This window comes from Heterodontus francisci, chromosome 18 (genome assembly GCF_036365525.1).
Source record: "Heterodontus francisci isolate sHetFra1 chromosome 18, sHetFra1.hap1, whole genome shotgun sequence".
In the NCBI taxonomy this organism is placed as follows: domain Eukaryota; kingdom Metazoa; phylum Chordata; class Chondrichthyes; order Heterodontiformes; family Heterodontidae; genus Heterodontus; species Heterodontus francisci.
Window position 1 is genome coordinate 1,551,755 of NC_090388.1, and position 19,862 is coordinate 1,571,616.

The 19,862-nt window shown below is 44.1% G+C and overlaps 2 protein-coding genes across 4 annotated transcripts in view; one reads left to right on the top strand and one right to left on the bottom strand.

Annotated features, from left to right (window-relative positions):
• The window catches only part of zdhhc17 (zinc finger DHHC-type palmitoyltransferase 17), a 257,851-nt gene extending 243,687 nt beyond the window's left edge, over positions 1-14,164 (top strand). The window contains exon 18 of the transcript XR_010976802.1: positions 13,651-14,164. The gene's annotated coding sequence lies outside the window, so the exon portion shown is untranslated. The remainder of the gene's footprint in view (positions 1-13,650) is intronic.
• The window catches only part of LOC137379376 (cysteine and glycine-rich protein 2-like), a 52,876-nt gene that overhangs the window by 17,579 nt on the left and 15,435 nt on the right, over positions 1-19,862 (bottom strand). For all 3 annotated transcript variants that reach the window (XM_068050093.1, XM_068050094.1, XM_068050095.1), the window contains 3 exons: positions 7,466-7,634; positions 5,734-5,863; positions 1,775-1,868 (listed from right to left, as the gene is read on the bottom strand). In XM_068050093.1, the coding sequence (XP_067906194.1) occupies positions 1,775-1,868; positions 5,734-5,863; positions 7,466-7,634 (393 nt within the window). The remainder of the gene's footprint in view (positions 1-1,774; positions 1,869-5,733; positions 5,864-7,465; positions 7,635-19,862) is intronic.

Consider the following 19,862-nt stretch of genomic DNA (forward strand, 5'->3'; position numbering starts at 1 on the left):
GGAAGGTTCTTTCTCTCTCTCTCTCCTGCCTCTCTCTCTCTCTCTTTGGCAAGGCCAGAATTTATTGCCCATCCTAATTGCCCTTGAGAAGGAGTGGTGAGCTGCCTTCTTGAACCGCTGCAGTCCTTGGGGTGTAGGTATACCCACAGTGCTGTTAGGAGGGAGTTCTAGGATTTTGACCCAGTGACAGTGAAGGAACGGTGATATAGTTCCAAGTCAGGATGGTGTGTGACTTGGTGGGGAACTTGCAGGCGGTGGTGGTCCCATGTATCTGCTGCTCTTGTCCTTCTAGGTGGTAGAGGTCGCGGGTTTGGAAGGTGCTGTCGAGGGAGCCTTGGCAAGTTACTGCAGTGCATCTTGTAGATGGTACACACTGTTGCCACCATGCATCGGTGGTGGAGGGAGTGAATGTTTAAGGTGGTGGATAGGGTACCAATCAAGTGGACTGCTTTGTCCTGGATGGTGTCGAGCTTCTGGAGGGTTGTTGGAGTTGCACCCATCCAGGCAAGTGGAGAGTATTCCATCACACTCCTGACTTGTGCCTTGTCGATGGTGGACAGGCTTTGGGGAGTCAGGAGGTGAGTTACTCGCTGCAGGATTCCCAGCCTCTGACCTGCTCTTGTAGCCATGGTATTTATATGGCTACTCCAGTTCAGTTTCTGGTCAATGGTAGCCCCTAGGATGTTGACAGTGGGAGATTCAGCGATGGTAATGCCATTGAATGTCAAGGGGAGATGGTTAGATTCTCTCTTGTTGGAGATGGTCATTGCCTGGCACTTGTGTGGCACAAATGTTACTTGCCACTTAGCAGCCCAAGCCTGGATGTTGTCATATCCTGGATGTTTTATCAGTTGACCTTCAACTGCCCTGCCAAGTTAACCAGCCTATTCAACCCCGCCCCCACTCCATCTCCATTATTTGTATAGCTAAGAAACAAAGGTGTTTAAAGAAATTTTATAATCATAGAATAGTTACAGCACAGAATGAGGCCACTCAGCTTGTCATGTCCGTGCTGGCTCTCTGCAAGAGCAACTCACCCAGTCCCACTTCCTTGTTTTTCCCTGTAACCCTGCATATATTTTCTCTTCAGATAATTATCCAATTCCCTTTTGAAACCCACGATTGAACCTGCCTCCACCACACTCTCAGACAGTGTATTCCAGATCCGAAACACTCACTGAACCTGCCTCCACCACACTCTCAGACAGTGTATTCCAGATCCTAAACACTCACTGAACCTGCCTCCACCACACTCTCAGACAGTGCATTCCACATCCTAAACACTCACTGTGTAAAAAAGTTTTTCCTCATATTGCCGTTGCTTCTTTTGCCAAATATCTTAAATCAGTGTCCTCTGGTTCTGGATCCTTCGACCAATGTTTCTCCCTGTCTGCTCTGTCCAGACCCCTCATCATTTTGAACACAAAGAAAATGATTTTTTTCATTTTTAATGTCCTATGATGTTTTTTCCCGGGTGTTGTTTGCAGCTGTGACTGGAGAGTCCAGGACAGTCCTGGAGAGGTGGGAGCCCAACGTTTGAGCATGGCCTTCACATGCAGTGACCCCCGACCCTGGAATATGGGTCAGCATGGTGGACATCCCGACCTCACCATCCTCTGATTGGATCAAGGAGTAAAATCCAGACCAGTCTGTTTGAGTGTGTGGTGGCTGTTTTAATTGGTTGCTTTTTAGTGCGTTTTGCCTCCCTCTTGTGCTACTAACACCAGACAAAAGCTTTGAAATCACACAGATAGTTGAAGAGAAAGACACTTACTCTTGCAGTAGATCTCCCCCTCCTTTTCTGTCATTGTGGTCGACTCCAGGCTCTTTCTGCACTTTGCACATTGGAAGCAGTTTTTGTGCCAAGGCTGATGGGAGGGAAACAACTGATGTTGAAAAATCTCTCGACACAATTAAACAGGAACAATTACTTTGTCTCTTTCCTTTCCAACAGTAACTATACTTCAAAAGTGTTTCATTGGTTGTAAAGCTCTTTGGGTCATTCCAAGATCATGAAAGGTGCTATATAAATGCAAATCCTTTCCTTACTTCCTGCCCCTCCTACTCCAACTCCAACCCCACCCCTGCCCCAAATTTATGATGTGCCTCTTACTGTTCTCTTCACCCTCCCTCCAAACTTTCCCCCCATGTCCACCTAAAATAGTGACTTGGATGCTTGTTTTATTTTAACTCATGGATGGATTTCTGATGAAGCCCCAATTTCGGTTTCTTTTGGAGTAGTCATGCTGAGTTTCCCAGTCGTTTATTTACAACACAGCAGATTACTCGTAGTAAATTTACCTCGAACCATTCAGCCCCTCGTGCCTGTACTGACTTTTTTAAAAAGCTATCCATTAATCCCACTCCCCTGCCCTTTCCCCACAGCCCTGAAAAATGTTTTCCTTTTCAAGTATTTATCCAATTCCCTTTTGAAAGTTACTGTTGAATCTGCTTCCTCCACCCTTTCAGGCAGCGCGTTCCACTTGACTTTTTAAAGCCGATAATTTTTTTTAAGGGGATGCACTCGATCTTTCCCCCCTCACTTTATGTGCAGTAAGGTTTCTTCAGTCATTGGTTTCAGCAATCTGTTGATGATTTAGAAGTGTTTAGAATTAAAATGCATATTTGTTGTTCACATGGGTGACACCAGCAAGAAGCATTTATTGCTCATCACCAGTTAACTTGAGGGCATTAAAAGTCGGCCAGAGAGTGGGATTGAGTCACGTGTAGGCCAGACTGGGTATAGTCAGCGGGTTCCCTTCGCTGAAGGACATTTGTGAACCTGTTGAGTTTTTACACCAATCCAACAAATTTTTAAATCATTCTTTTTTATAGTACCAGCCTGCACATTACCAGGTTTAACAAATTAAATTTTGCCATGGCAAAATTGAGTCAAGTAACGCTCTCCTCTAAATGGCTGTGGGTACATGAGGGTCAATGAAACTTTCCAGGATTGAGATCAATAGAATTTTGTTGGGTTGGGGTTTCAAAATGATGTGGAGCAAAGATGAGACAATGAATTCGGGCTGCAGATCAGACATAGTCTAACAGAATGGTACAGCAGGAACGAGGGGCTGAATGGTCATCCTCCTGTTCCCAATGTTCTGAGTTGCAAGTCCAGTCCCATGCAAACCAATTCAAATAGAAAGGAAAATCTGCATTTATGTAGCACCTTGCACAACCTCAGGACACTTACAACCAATAAAACACTATTTGAAGTGTAGTCACTTGTAATGCAGGAAACACAGCAGCCAATTTGCACACAGCAAGCTCCCACAAACAGCTGTGAAATAAATCATAGAATCATAGAAGATTTACGTCACAGAAGGAGGCCATTCAGCCCATTGTGTTTGTGCTGGTCAATGAAGAGCTACCCAGACTAATCCCAAATTCCTGCACTGTGTCCATAGCCCTGCAGGTCATGGCTATTCAAGTGGACATCCGAGTCCTTTATAAATGTGGTGAGAATTTCTGCCTCTACCACCCTTTCAGGCAGTGAGTTCCAGGTACCTGTCACCCTCAGTGAAAAAATGTTTCCTTCGTCTCCCCTCTAATCCTTCTAGCAATTACTTTAAATATAAGCAGCTGGTTTGTGACCCCTCTGCTAAGGTAAATAGGTCATCCCTATTTACTCTATCTAGGCCACTCAATTTTATAACCCTCAATTAAACTATCCATCAGCCTCCTCTTTTACAAGGAAAACAACCCCAGCCATAGCTAAAATTTTCCAGTCCTGGTGACATCCTCGTAAACCTCCTCTGCACCCTACCACCTAGAAGGACAAGGGCAGCAGGCGCATGGAAACACCACCACCTGCAAGTTCCCCTCCAAGTCACACACCATCCTGACTTGGAACTATATCGCCGTTCCTTCACTGTCACTGGGTCAAAATCCTGAAACTCCCTTCCTAACAGCACTGTGGGTGTACCTACCCCACATGGACTGCAGCGGTTCAAGAAGGCAGCTCACCACCACCTTTACAAGGGCAATTAGGAATGATCAATAAATGCTGGCCTGGCCAGCGACACCCACATCCTGTGAAAGAATTAAAACAAACCCTCTCCAGTGCAGTTGCATCTTTCCTGTGATGCGGTGATCAGAACTTTACACAGTTCTCAAGCTGAGGTCTAACTAGTGTTGTATACAGTTCTAGCATAACCTCCCTGCTCTTATATTCTATGCCTCAGCTAATAAAGTAAAACATGCTATATGCCTTAACTGCCTTGTCAACTTGTCCTGCGACCTTTAAGAATCTATGGACAAACACTCCAAGGTCCCTCTGTTCCTCCACACCACTCAGTATCCTCCCATTTATTGTGTATTCATTTGTCTTGTTGCACCTCCCACAATGCATTACCTCACACTTCTCCAGATTGAATTCCATTTTCCACCTTTCTGCCCAACTGGCCAGACCATCTGTATCTTCCTGCAGTCTAAAACATTCCCCATCGCTCTCAACCACATCTGTATCTTCCTGCAGTCTAAAACATTCCCCATCGCTCTCAACCACATCTGTATCTTCCTGCAGTCTAAAACATTCCCCATCGCTCTCAACCACATCTGTATCTTCCTGCAGTCTAAAACATTCCCCATCGCTCTCAACCACATCTGTATCTTCCTGCAGTCTAAAACATTCCCCATCGCTCTCAACCACATCTGTATCTTCCTGCAGTCTAAAACATTCCCCATCGCTCTCAACCACATCTGTATCTTCCTGCAGTCTAAAACATTCCCCATCGCTCTCAACCACATCTGTATCTTCCTGCAGTCTAAAACATTCCCCATCGCTCTCAACCACATGGCCAATTTTTGTACCATGTGCAAACATCTTTAACACGACCCTTACATTTGAGTCTAAATCATTAACCTAAACTAACTATAAGCTAAAAAGCAAGAGACCTGTACTGAGTACTGAGCCCTGCAGACGCCACTGGTAACAGCCTTCCAGTTGCAAAAATGCCTGTCAACCACTATCCTTTGCTTCCTGCCACTGAGACAGGTTTGGATCCAATTTGCCACTCTCCCTTGGATCCCAAGGGCTTTTGTTTTTTTGGCCAGCCTGCCAGGTGAGACCTCGTCAAAAGCTTTGCTAAAATCAGTGTAGACCCATCCACTGCACTGCCCTCATCAAAAAATTCAATCAAGTTCGTCAGACATGACCTTTCTTTAACAAATCCATGCTGACTATCCTTGATTAATCTATTCCTTTCTAAATAAAGGTCCATACTGTCGCACAGAATGGATTCCAATAATTTGTCCACAACTGAAGTTAAGTCAAATGACCTATAATTACTTGGATTATCCCTTCCTCCCTTTTTAAATAACAACACAACATTGGTAGTCCTGCAATCCCCTGGCACCAGTCCTAGCCAGGGAAGACTGAAATGACTAGAACATCCGTTTTAAATGTTGATTGAGGGATAAATGTTGATTGGAACACCAGGGAGAATGCCCCTGCTCTTCTTCCAAATAGCCCCCTGGGATCTTTCATGCCCACCTGAGAGAGCAGACGGGGCCTCAGTTTTATCTAAAAGACAACACCTCTCTCTGAGTACTGACAGCAGAGTGGATTTTGTGCTCGAGTCTCTGGAGTGGGACTTGAACTTACAACAGTTGATTTAAGAGGTGAGAGTATTACCCACTGAGTCACAGCTGACAGCTAACAAAGACATACTGTAATTCACTGCAACCCCTGGCACACACTCATTAAGTTGAAGACAATTAAATCCTCACCTTTCCGGCACCAATTATTTTCTCTGCAGCATAAACAGAATCCCCGCACCTGGAACATTTATCCACACCCTCAAACTTCTGGGCAAATTTAGAAGTATTTACATTGGTTGTTGGCTGGTGAGGTGGTACACTGCGGAGTTAAACAACCAGAACTGAGTGACATTGACACAATTCATTCTCCCCACACTGTGACTAACAACAACCTCACAGCACATTGTTAACAGTAACATCCTTCCTTCAATCCCATTCCCAGTCCGTCACTGTTGCCGTGGCTACTCTATTATATCAAAGTTATTGCAGCAGAGAGACAGGCTATCCCGCCCAGTCAGTCCATGCCAGTGTTTATGCTCCATATGAACTTCCTCCCACTATCAGCATATCCTTCTTTTCTTGTGTTTATCCAGCTTCCAGCTTCTCCTGAAATGTATCGATTCTATTCACCTTAACCACTCTCTGGGTAAAAAACTTTCCCCTGAATTCCTGATTGGATTTATTAGAGACAATCTTATATTGATGGCTGCAAGTTCTGGTCTAGCTCAGAAATCGAAACATCTCATCCACGTCTACCCTCTCGAATGCTTTCATAATCTTAAAGAACACTATGAGGCCATCTTCCCTTTTCTAGAGAAAAGAACCTCAGCCTGTTTAGCTGACCAAAACTCATCAATCTGAGATGTTAAATAAAAACAGAAAGTGCTGGAAATACTCAGCAGGCTTGGCAGTGTCTGTGGAGAGAGAAGTAGGGTTAACGTTTGAGGTCCGTGACCCTTCATCAGTTTGGGTGAAAGGTCACAGACCTGAAACGTTAACTCTGCTTCTCTCTTTATTTCAGATTTCCAGCATCTCCAGTATTCTGCTTTTGACCTGAAACGTCAACTGCTTCTCTCTCCACAGACACTGTCAGACCTGCTGAGTATTTCCAGCATTTTCTGTTTTTATCTCAGCTTGTTCAGTCTTTCCTGATAATTGTAACTTCTCAGTTCTGGTATCATTCTTGGAAATCTTATTTTGCACCTTTTCCAGTGCCTGTCTATCCATTTTATAATATGGAGACCAGAGCTGTGTGATAATTGTACGCTAAACAGGAACACTTCAACATACATGGTGTTCCAGACAGCATTGTGTACTGATGTGACACAACTGCCAGCAATTCCTTTGGGATTTTCCCAATTGGCCAGCATAATTTTGGTAGAAGAGCACTGAGTTCCCAGAGAGACTTGTGTCCTGGGCCCCGCCAAAGTTACAGCGACTGATTAGGAGAACCTCCAAGGAAATTCCTGGTGTTAGTGCATGAAATTGCATTTCTATAGCCCCTTTCATGACCACAGTACATCCCAAAGCGCTTCATAGCCAATGAAGTACTTTGGAATTGTAGTTACTGTTGGAATGTGGGGAAAGGTCAGGGAATCTGCCATCCTTACCTTGTCTAGGCCTGCGTGTAAATACAGTCGCAGAACAATGTGCTTGAATCTTAACTGCTCTCTAAACTGGCCTAGGAGGCCAAACAAGTGCCTCCTACCACCAATTCAGAGTAACTAGAGATGGGTAATAAATGCTGGCCTTGCCAGTGAGGCATATCCCGAAAACGGTAAGAAGAAGCCAGTATAGAAACACTGCACTAGTGTCTACACCAAAAACATTCAACACTTTTCTTCCTTCAGATGTTGATGGGCTCGCTGTGTATTTGCAGTTTCCCTGTCCCCCACTTTTATATTAAATCCAGGTCACTTACTTCTGAATGGTGATGCCGAGCCTTTCTCCCCTGTCTGTACTGAGAGTGCCAGCTCCTTGTCCATACCCATAGCCTTTTGGTCCATACTTCTTCCCGTAGCAGGACTTGCAGTAGAGCTCATTGCCATGGATCGACATTGTTGTACTGTCAAGATTTTTCCTGCACACCACTGGGGAGAACACAGAGACTTTTAGTTCACATCGAACGTAGCTTCAAACACACAAGGGCCAGCGGAAGTGGGTCCTGCTCTGTAATAAACTCTGGAATTCCCTCCCTAAACCTCTTCACCTCCAAAACACTCCTTAAAACCTACCTTTTTGACCAAGCTTTTGGTCACCTGACCTAATATCACCCTAAGTGGCTCAGTTAAAGGTGCTACATAAAGGCACGTTGCTGTTGTTGAACCAACTACCAGTGAAAAACTCTGATTTTTCTTGTGTGAATCGCTGGCAGTGATCCGGGGGTTAATGATTAGCAGACGTGGATTGACTCAGTAATATCATTTCTTTAAAAATGGAAAGGAAGAGAAAAAGCAGAAAAATAAATCTCCTTTAGCATTGAATCAGAGATTGGTCAATGCTGCAAAACTAATTCAAACAGCAGCTTGGAACAACATTAGGTCCAAGGTTCAGTTGTTTCTGTGTTTCACCATGTTGTTGTCAAGGTTTAAAACACTTGGTTAAAAGGTGCTTACTCCTTTAGTAAATAATCAATGGTACATTCCAATTGGAGGAGGCTCGAGTGGAGCATAAACGCCAGCATGGACTGAATGGCCTCTTTCTGTTGTATATCCTGTGGAATCCTCTGTATATTGTGATTGAAATAGCTAAACCACAAGCTGTGCCATTTAGACAAAAGACTTTTCAGCTGCTACTGAGTTAAACATTAGTAGCGTTAGGAACTGGAGAAGTGTCTGCAAAGAGATATGGATAGGTTAAGTGAGTGGGTAAAAAATTGGTAGATGGAGTTTAATGTGGGGAAGTGTGAGGTTGTCCACTTTGACAAGAAGAATAGAAGATTATTTAAATGGAGAGAGACTGCAGAATGCTGCGGTATGGAGGGATCTGGGTGTCCTTGTACATGAATCACAAAACGTCAGCATGCAGGTACAGCAAGTAATTAGGAAGGCAAATGGAATGTTGGCATTTATTGCAAGGGGGATGGAGTATAAAAGTAGGGAAGTCTTGCTACAACTGTACAGGGCATTAGTGAGACCACACCGAGAATACTGTGTACAGTTTTGGTTTCCTTACTTAAGGAGGGATATACTTGCATTGGAAGCAGTTCAGAGAAGGTTCACTGGGCTGATTCCTGGGATGAAGGGGTTGTCTTATGAGGAAAGGTTGAGCAGATTGGACCGATACTCATTGGAGTTTAGAAGATTGAGAGGTGATCTTATTGAAACATAGAAGATTCTGAGGAGGCTTGACGCGGTAGATGCTGAGAGGATGTTTCCCCCTCGTGGGGGAATCTAGAACTAGGGGGCACAGTTTCAAAATAAGGGGTCTCCCATTTAAGACAGAGATGAGAACATAGGAACAAGAATAGGCCATTCAGTCCTTCGAGTCTGCTCCGCCATTCTAGATCATTGCCATATTCCATCACTATTGAGGGAACTCAAGGGAGGGAACAGCGATATCCTGGAGCATATCAACATTACAAAGGAGGAGGTGTTGGAGGTTTTGACGCGCATTAAGGTGGATAAATCCCCAGGGCCTGACCAGGTGTATCCTAGGATGCTTTGGGAAGCAAGGGAGGAGATTGCTGGGGCCCTGGCAGAGATTTTTGTATCATCGTTAGCCACGGGTGAGGAGGACTCAAGGATAGCTAATGTTGTGCCTTTATTTAAGGGCAGCAGAGATAAACCGGGGAACTACAGGCCGGTGAGCCTTACATCAGTGGTGGGAAAGTTATTGGAAGGGATTCTGAGAGACAGGATTTATATGCATCTCGAAAGGCACGGTCTGATTAGGGATAGTCAGCATGGCTTTGTGTGTGGGAAATCATGTCTCACGAATTTGAGTTTTTCCAGGAGGTGACCAAGAGAATTGATGAGGGCAGGGCGATGGACTTAGTCTGCATGGACTTTAGCAAGGCCTTTGACAAGGTCCCGCATGGTAGGCTGGTCCAGAAGGTTCGAACACATGGGATCCAGGGCGAGCGAGCAAATTGGATACAAAATTAGCTTGGTGATAGGAGGCAGAGGGTGGTAGTGGAGGGTTGTTTTTCAGATTGGAGGCCGGTGACCAGTGGTGTGCCGCAGGGATCGGTGCTGGGCCCTCTGTTGTTTGTCATATATATTAATGACTTGGATGAGAATGTAGGGGGCATGATTAGTAAGTTTGCAGATGACACCAAAAGTCAGGGTATAGTGGACAGTGAAGAAGGTTGTCTAAGGTTACAACAGGATATAGATCAACTGGGAAAGTGGGCAAGGGATTGGCAAATGGAATTTAATGCAGACAAGTGTGAAGTGATGCATTTTTGGAAGTTTAACCAGGGCAGGACATATACAGTGAATGGCAGGGCCCTGGGGAGTGTTGTTGAGCAGAGATACCTTGGGGTGCAAGTACATAGTTCCCTGAAAGTGGCAACACAGGTAGACAGGGTGGTGAAGAAGGCGTATGGCAAGCTTGCCTTTATCGGCCAAGGCACTGAGTACAAGAGTTGGGACGTCATGTTACAGTTGTACATAACGTTGGTCAAGCTGCATTTGGAGTACTGTGTGCAGTTCTGGTCGCTGCACTACAGGAAAGATGTGATTAAGCTAGAGAGGGTGCAGAAAAGATTGACAAGGATGTTGCCTGGTTTGGAGGGCCTGAGTTATAAAGAGAGATTGGATCGGCTGGGTCTGTTTTCCCTGGAGCAAAGGAGGCTGAGAGGGGACATGATAGAGGTATATAAAATTATGAGAGGCATAGATAGGGTAGATAGACAGAGTCTGTTTCCCATGGTAGGGGTGACTAAAACTAGAGGGCATAGATTTAAGGTGAGAGGGAGGAGATTTAAAGGGGATCAAAGGGGTAAATCTCTCACACAAAGAGTAGTGGGTATCTGGAATGAGCTACCTGAGGAGGTGGTGGAGGCAGGAACAGTAGCAACATTTAAGAGGCATCTGGACAGGTACTTGAATGAGCAAGGCATAGAGGGATATGGAATTAATGCAGGCAGGTGGGATTAGTATAGACAGGCATTATGGTCGGCATGGACGCGGTGGGCCGAAGGGCCTGTTTCTATGCTGTACGACTCTATGACTGTATCCCTTGATGTCATTGGCAACTGTAAATCTATTGACCTGTGTCTTGAACTTACTCAATGACTGAGCTTCCACCTCCCTCTGGGGTAGAGAATTCCAAAGATTCACCACCCTCTGAGTGAAGAAGTTCCTCCTCATCTCAGTCTTAAATGGTTTGCCCCTTATTTTGAGATTGTGCCCCTGGTTCTCGACCCCACAGCCAGGGGAAACATCCTTTCTGTATTTACCCTTTCTACCCCTTTAAGAATTTTGTAAGTTTCTATGAGATCGCCTCTCATTCTTCTAAACTCCAGAGAATACAGGCCCAGTCTCCTCAATCTCTCCGCATAGGGCAATCCCACCATCCCAGGAATCAATCTGGTGAACCTCCATTGCACTTCCTCCATGGCAAATACATCCTTCCTCAGGTAAGGGGACCAGACCTGCACACCATATTCCAGGTGCGGTCTCACCAATGCTCTATATAATTGAAGCAAGACTTCACTACTCCTGTACTCAAATCCTCTTGCGATAAAGGCTAACAGACCATTTGCCTTCCTAATTACTTGCTGCACCTGCATGTTAGCTTTCAGTCACTTATGAACAAGGACACCCAGGTCCCTTCAGACATCAATTCTTTCCAATCTCTCACCATTTAAGAAATACTCTGCACCTCCATTCCTCCTACCAAAGTGGATAGCCTCACACTTATCCACATTATATTCTATCTGCCATTTTCTTGCTCACTCACGCAGCCTGTCCAAATCAGCTTGAAGTCTCTTCGCATCCTCCTCACAATTCACATTCTCACCAAGTTTGTGTCATCTGCAAACTTGGAAATATTACATTTGGTCCCCACATCCAAATCATTGATCTAGCTTGTGAACAGCTGGGGCCCAAGCACTGATCTTTGCGGTACTCCACTGGTCACAGCCTGCCAACCTGAGAATGACTCATTCATTCCTACATGCTGTTCTCTGCCTGTTACCCAAACCCTAATCCATGCTTGTATATTACCCCCAATCCCATGTGCTTTAATTTTACTTAGTAACCTCCAATGTGGGACTTTATCAAAAGCCTTCTGAAAGTCCAAATACACCACATCCACTGGTTCCTCCTTATCCACTCTGCTGGTAACATCCTCAAAAAACTCTTAACAAGTCTGTTTTACGTGATTTCCCCTTCATTAATCTATGTTGACTCCGCCCAATCAGACCATTATTTTCTAAGTGTCCAGTTATCACATCCTTTATAATAATCATTTTTAAAGAGGAATTTCTTCTCTCAAAGGGTTGTTAATCTTTGGAATTCACTTTCCTAGACAGCAGTGGAGGCTGGGTCATTGAATATATTCAAGGCTGAATTAGACAGATGTTTGATCTACAAGGGAGTCAAGGGTTATGGGAGGCAGGCAGGAAAGTGCAGTTAAGGCCACAATCAGATCAGCCATGATCTTATTGAATGGCAGAGCAGGCTCGAGGGGCCGAATGGCCTACTCCCACTCCTATTTCTTATGATCTTATGGCATGGGTAATGACTTCTATCCATCAGACCCTTCCCTCAGCACCGATGCAGCGAGTCAACACAAAACAGTTCCTTCACACGAAGCAAAAGAGGTCTTTTGTTCTCTTTGGGTTAACTCAGAGGGATGAGACAGAGTGGACATGACAACCAGTATTATTTTCTTTATTAGTCTGATTCTTTTTCTTTGTTCTTTGAAATAGATCGTGTGTTAGCCTCCATTTTCACACCACCCAATTCTTGCAAAATCCAATTCTGTTTTTCACTCCCTCAAAATAAAACCTTGCAATTCCCGTCCTTTGCAGCAAGATACAGAAGAGCAATTGTTAAAATGCTGAGGTTTTCACTCTGTGCAGTTGCTTGTCCAAATTTGGCCACAGTTACTGGGTGGAGAATTGAGACAATGGTCAGGTGATAACGTTCCTGTTCAGTTCATAGACACATGTGCAGAAGGGAAGTCATTCAGGAATTTAGTTCCAACATTCCACAAGGATTCAGTTTAGTGATTTGGCTGAAAAGGCAGCAGCCCTTGGCTTTCAGTAACATTCTTTAAGTGCTGGAAGATGACTCAAAAGTATTTACAAAGTGGAATTTCTGACAAGGAAAGGGAAAAACAGAGGATTGGGATTTGCGTGTCATCACTTGCAATTTAATAATACAAAACTGCTTTTGTTACGCACAGTGGCGCAGTGGTTAGCACCGCAGCCTCACAGCTCCAGTGACCCGGGTTCAATTCTGGGTACTGCCTGTGTGGAGTTAGCAAGTTCTCCCTGTGTCTGCGTGGGTTTTCTCCGGGTGCTCCGGTTTCCTCCCACATGCCAAAGACTTGCAGGTTGATAGGTAAATTGGCCATTAGCAATTGCCCCTAGTATAGGTAGGTGGTAGGGAAATATAGGGACAGGTGGGGATGTGGTAGGAATATGGGATCAGTGTAGGATTAGTATAAATGGGTGGTTGATGGTCGGCACAGACTCGGTGGGCTGAAGGGCCTGTTTCAGTGCCGTATCTCTAAACTAAACTAAAAAATCTCACAAAGAGCATTTTTTTTTGTTATACACAGCCCTCAACCAGAAAATTAATTCAAAAGAGTTTGTTTTAAATCCTCTCAAAGTACTGAATCGTTTCCTTGCAGTTACTTGACCCGACAACTGATAGGTATATTGAGAATGTTAGGGACAAGAATGTTGTTATGAAACCACACATAATTAGTATTTATTACACTGTACTGAGTGACTAATGCCGAGTAGGAGCCAAAGCAGTCGAGTAAACAACATTAACAGCCTATTGGAATCAGTTGTTCAATGCTGACTGTTCCCCAAATCCAGTGATGCTGAAATAAAAAATAAAGCTTGGAAGTGCACAGAAGGTTGATTAGATTGTTTCAGGTCAAAGGTCAAATTCTAAACACTGACTCCTGTTTCTCTTTCAGATGCTAAGGGACCAGTCACGTTGTCTGGCATGGGAGTCAAGGGTCATGGGGGGCCGGCACAGACACGATGGGCCGAAGGGCCTATTTCTGTGCTGTATGACTCGATGACTCTAACTACGCTCTGTCTTCCGTTATTACTGTGTGCAGTAAAGGACATTAAAACCATGGAGACTATACAGAGTAGAATCATACTCAGATTGCAAAATAACAGACAGATAATATTGAGTCATAACTTGCACTATGAGGTGGCACCATCATCTCCTCTCCGACACCAAGTTCCATAAGATGCTCCAGTGCCCTAGGGTGCTTTCCAGAAACTTCTCCTTTCCCCACATCCTCTGCCTCCATTCCTTCCCCCTCCTCAACTCATCAAATTTCATTCCCCACTGCATGGAAATAGGAACATACACCACATACTTTTTCTCAGAACCTCAAAAGGTGTGGAATTCTTTTCCTCTGTCATTTTGCCTTCTCTCCTTCAATCTTAAACCCCAAGCTTGGTGTCATTACTTACTGTTTTGTTAGTTCCCCCACCCCCCCAACTTCAGAGTCGACAGGTTGCAGGGTTCAAAGCCAGCCAATCCAGTGAGGGGATACTGGCTCTGAATTGTGCGATGACATCCAGCGGGATCCTCATGATTGGTGATTGTGGGTAACCCCCTCCCCTCATTGCGTGTGTTGTGGGAGCCCATAAACACCCCCTTCCATATGGGACTAACACCGCAGCTCAGACGGTATGAAGAAAGTTATGGCCATGGAAGGAGTATTCATGTCAAGGCCTGTCAGACTGTTAATTGACCTGCAAATCCTTTCACTACTTCACACTGACCTTCAAGGAAAGAAGATAAAGCTACAAAAACAACTTTATGTGGAGCCTACAGTACAGATCTCAGCTGTTAATTGTATATTAATTGTGTTTAATTATATGCACTTGGTGGACATTAACTGGGGTTTCACTTGAGCGCATATAAAGAGACACTTACTGAAAATGTCGTTGAGTTGGGAGGTATATGCTTGTAAAGTTTCACTCTGTAAATAAATGGAAGACTGAATAAAGATTAGCTCCAGTATCGTCCTTCACCAACTGGCATTCTGGGCTATAACATGGTAGCAGAGGACGGATGTCTGAAAATGGTTGGAAGCCAAGAAATTTTTTCCAGACAGAAAACTACAATTCTAGTAGCTATTGTGAGAAATGGCAGAAAGCAAATTAAAATTGTCATGGTACGATTACCCTCTGATGTTCTGAGTCTGGATATGTGAATACGGGTTATGCCCTACCAAAGAGGAAGTAAAGTATAGCCTTGGTGCTCTCACTTCCTACCAGAAGTAAAATCAGAAGTAAAGTATTTTGTGAGCTGAATGCCCATCAGTTGGACACTGAAGGCGGTTTGGATCTTCTATTAGAGTTCTTGGATGAAATTCAGAAGAAAGATAATTTATTAAATGCCTATCAGACATGGTCAGACTTTGATAGATTGTGGAAAACAGATGGTTATTCAATGGAGGAATATACCATGCACTTTAACAGACTGTATAGAAGATTGAGGAAATTCAAATTAGAGATCCCTAGTTCAGTTCTAGCATTTAAGTTGCAGGCTTGTGCTAAAGTATCACATATGGATAGGCTCCTGGTTCAAACTGGTGTTCGGTTCTGAGAGAGAGACTCCCTGTTGGATCAGATGTCTGCTCCCTTGACCCTTAACCGTGCCTTGAAAAAATTCTTGGGGAAACTGTCATTCCCTGCAGCCTTAGTGGAACAAATAGGACATTCCATGGTGACACAAAGAATGCAAGACTCAGTGCATGCTAGATTTTGAAATGGTCCTGACCAGTTACAGACCACTGAAATGAGGATGAAAGAACCTTTAGCAGATCTGGCTGTACCAGCAGAAGACAGGATTGGAACAGCAATAATAAATGTATGAATCCCAGGAATGTCCAAGGAACAATTAATAGGTGCTTCAGGTGTGACTCGAAGTATCACTATGTGATGAACTGCCCAAAGCAGAGAGGCAGAGAGACATATGATGCAGAGAATTCTAAAGCAGAAGATGAAAATAATAGTGAACCTGAACGAATTGTACTGGTCACAAGGAGTTTTAGTCCTGTGATGAATGCATTAGTCGTCACAGGCTCATTTAATTGTGCCATGCTAGATAGTACATGTATCTAGATTCACTAAGTAGTGAGGATTGATGCATGGTTAAGGAATATAAAAGTACTACTTGCTTTAGATTTGGTGATGACAAAACACTGAGATCACTAAAGAGAGTCATAATTCCATGTAATATAGCTGGAGTAAGCCATTTCATTAGTACTGATGTAGTCTCCAGTGAGATACCTATGCTGTTGAGTAAACCTTCAATGAAAAAGGCATAAATGAAACTTGATATGGAGCAGGATACGGCATTTATTTCTGGTAAGTCAGTGGATTTGCAGTTTACCCAGTTAGGACATCATTGTATCGCCTTAACACAACCTGATGTTTCTCAGAGTGTTAAACAAGTATTAATGGCATCAGGTGATAAGAATCAGAGAGAAAAAAAGAAAATTGTCTTAAAGTTACAGACAATTTGCTCACCTTACTTGTCAGAGGTTAAAAACCCTGCGAAAGAATGCAAGGGTTTGGTTGAAGATTATACAAGGCTAATAGAAAAGATTAGGAAGAAGTGTGTGAAATCTATGCAAAGTATTGGAAGATGCCGCCATATCCTATTGTACGCCTTACATTGGCACGACACTTTATTGAGGTCGTTCCTGGATTTAAAGGTGTGGGACAAAAATGGAAATATTTTCATTCAACATTTTGTAGACCTGGCAACCAGATATAGCCTTTCTACAGTAATTAGCAGATACAAAAGGGTGATTATAGATAAAATCATGGAGAAATGGACTGGGACTTGACTTGGGACACCAGTGAAGTTTCTGATTGATAATGGAGGGGAATTTGCCAATGATGAATTCAGAGACATATGTGAAAACATGAAGATCGTGGTCATGAATACCACAGCTGAAAGTCCTTTCAGCAATGAGCTTTGTGAAAGGAATCGTGCTGCGATTAATGAAATACTGCATAAAATTTTAGCTGATCAACCAGACTGCAAGATAGCAACTGCCCTGGCATGGGCGGTTCATGCGAGGAATTCACACTACATGGATGGAGGATATTGTCCCCATGAATTCGTCTGGGCAAAATCCCAAATTGCCTTCTGTACTATGCGATAATCCTCCTGCTCTAGAAGGCACTACAATTAGTTCCATTTTTTCTGCACATTTGAATGCTTTACATACAGGGAGATGGGCTTTCATCAAGTCTGAGGTCTTGCAGAAGGTTTAAAGAGCTCTAAGGCATCGTATGAGGCCATCTGCAGCAGCATTTAATTCAGGAGATTTGCGGTATTTGAAAGAGAGGGTCACAGGGAATAGAAAGGCCCTCGTAAGTTAATAGGTCCCGATGGTAAGACAGTAGTTATCAAACATGGCAATGATAGAGTTATACAGCACAGAAACAGGCCCTTCAGCCCATCATGTCTGTGCTGGCCATCAAGCACCTAACTATTCTAATCCCATTTTCCAGCACTTGGCCCATAGGCCTTGTATGCTCTGGTGTTTCAAGTGCTCATCTAAATACTTCATAAATGTTGTGAGGGTTCCTGCCTCTACCACCTCTTCAGGCAGTGTGTTCCAGATTCCAACCACCCTCTGGGTGAAATTATTTTTCCTCAAATCCCCTCTAAACCTCCTGCACCTTACTTTAAATCTATGTGTCCTGGTTATTGACGCTAAGGGAAAAAGTTTCTTCCTATCTACCCTATCAATGCCCCTCATAATTTTGTACACCTCAATCAGTTGTTCAAGAAAGGGATTAGGGATAACCTTGGGAATTACAGACCAGTCAGTCTTACGTCAGTAGTGGGCAAATTATTGGAGTGGATTCTGAGAGACAGGATTTATGATTATTTGGAAAAGCATAGTTTGATTAGAGACAGTCAGCATGGCTTTGTGAGGGGCAGGTCATGCCTCACAAGCCTAATTGAATTCTTTGAAGATGTGACAAAACACATTGATGAAGGAAGAGCAGTGGATGTGGTGTATATGGATTTTAGCAAGGCGTTTGATAAGGTTCCCCATGGTAGGCTCATTCAGAAAGTAAGGAGGCATGGGATACAGGGAAATTTGGCTGTCTGGATACAGAATTGGCTGGCCCATAGAAGTCAGAGGGTGGTAGTAGATGGAAAGTATTCAGCATGGAGCTCGGTGACCAGTGGTGTTCCGCAGGGATCTGTTCTGGGACCTCTGCTCTTTGTGATTTTTATAAATGACTTGGATGAGGAAGTGGAAGGCTGGGTTAGCAAGTTTGCATATGACACGAAGGTTGCTGGAGTTGTGGATGGCTGTTGTAGGTTGCAACGGGACATTGACAGGATGCAGAGCTGGGCTGAGAAGTGGCAGATGGAGTTCAACCTGGAAAAGTGTGAAGTGATTCATTTTGGAAGGTCGAATTTGAATGCAGAATACAGGCTTAAAGACAGGATTCTTGGTAGTGTGGAGGAACAGAGGGATCTTGGGGTCCATGTCCACAGATCGCTCAAAGTTGCCACCCAAGTTGAAAGGGTTGTTAAGAAGGCGTATGATGTGTTGGCTTTCATTAACAGGGGGATTGAGTTTAAGAGCCGCGAGGTTATGCTGCAGCTCTATAAAGCCCTGGTTCGACCACACTTGGAATATTGTGTTCAGTTCTGGTCACCTCATTATGGGAAGGATGTGGAAGCTTTAGAGAGGGTGCAGAGGAGATTTACCAGGATGCTGCCTGGACTGGAGGGCATGTCTTATGAGGAAAGGTTGAGGGAGCTAGGGCTTTTCTCATTGGAGCGAAGAAGGATGAGAGGTGACTTGATAAAGGGGTACAAGATGATGAGAGGCATAGATAGAGGGGATAGTCAGAGACTTTTTCCCAGGGCGGAAAGGGCTATCACCAGAAGGCATAATTTTAGGGTGATTGGAGGAAGGTTTCGGGGAGATGTCAGAGGTAGGTTCTTTACACAGAGAGTGGTGGGTGCGTGGAATGCCCTGCCAGCGGTGGTAGTAGAAGCAGATACGTTAGGGGCATTTAAGCGACTCTTGGATAGGTACATGGATGATAGTAGAATGAAGGGTAGGTCGTTAGTTTGATCTTAGAGTAGGTTAAAGGTTCGGCACAACATCGTGGGCCGAAGGGCCTGTACTGTGCTGTACTGTTCTATGTTCGATGTTCAATCAGGTCCCCCCTCAGCCTTCTCTGCTCTAAGGAAAACAACCCAAGCCTTTTTAGTCTCTCTTCATAGCTGAAATGCTCCAGCCCAGGCAACATCCTGGTGAATCTCCTCTGCACCCTCTCCAGTGCAATCACATCTTTCCTATAGTGTGGTGACCAGAACTGTACACAGTACTCCAGCTGTGGCCTAACTAGTGTTTTATACAGCTCCATCATAACCTCCCTGCTCTTATATTCTATGCCTCGGCTAATAAAGGCAAGTATTCCATATGCCTTCCTAACCACCTTATCTACCTGTGCTGCTGCCTTCAGTGATCTATGGACAAGTACACCAAGGTCCCTCTGACCCTCTGTACTTCCTAGGGTCCTACCATCTATTGTATATTCCCTTGCCTTGTTAGTCCTCCCAAAATGCATCATCTCACACTTCTCAGGATTAAATTCCATTTGCCACTGCTCCGCCCATCTTACCAACCCATCTATATCTCCCTGTAATCTAAGGATTTCCTCCTCACTATTTACGACACCACCAATTTTCGTGTCATCTGCGAACTTACTGATCATACCTCCTATATTCATGTCTAAATCATTAATATACACTACAAACAGCAAGGGTCCCAGCACTGATCCCTGTGGCACACCACTGGTCACAGGCTTCCACTTGCAAAACAACCCTCGACCATCACCCTCTGCCTCCTGCCACTAAGCCTATTTTGGATCCAATTTGCCAAATTGCCCTGGATCCCATGGGCCCTTACCTTCTTAACCAAATTCCCATGCAGGACCTTATCAAAAGCCTTACTGAAGTCCATGTAGATTACATCAACTGCTTTACCCTCATCTACACATCTAGTCACCTCCTCAAAAAATTCAATCAAGTTAGTTAGACACGATCTCCCCCGACAAAGCCATACCGACTATCCCTGATTAATCCCTGCCTCTCCAAGTGGAGATT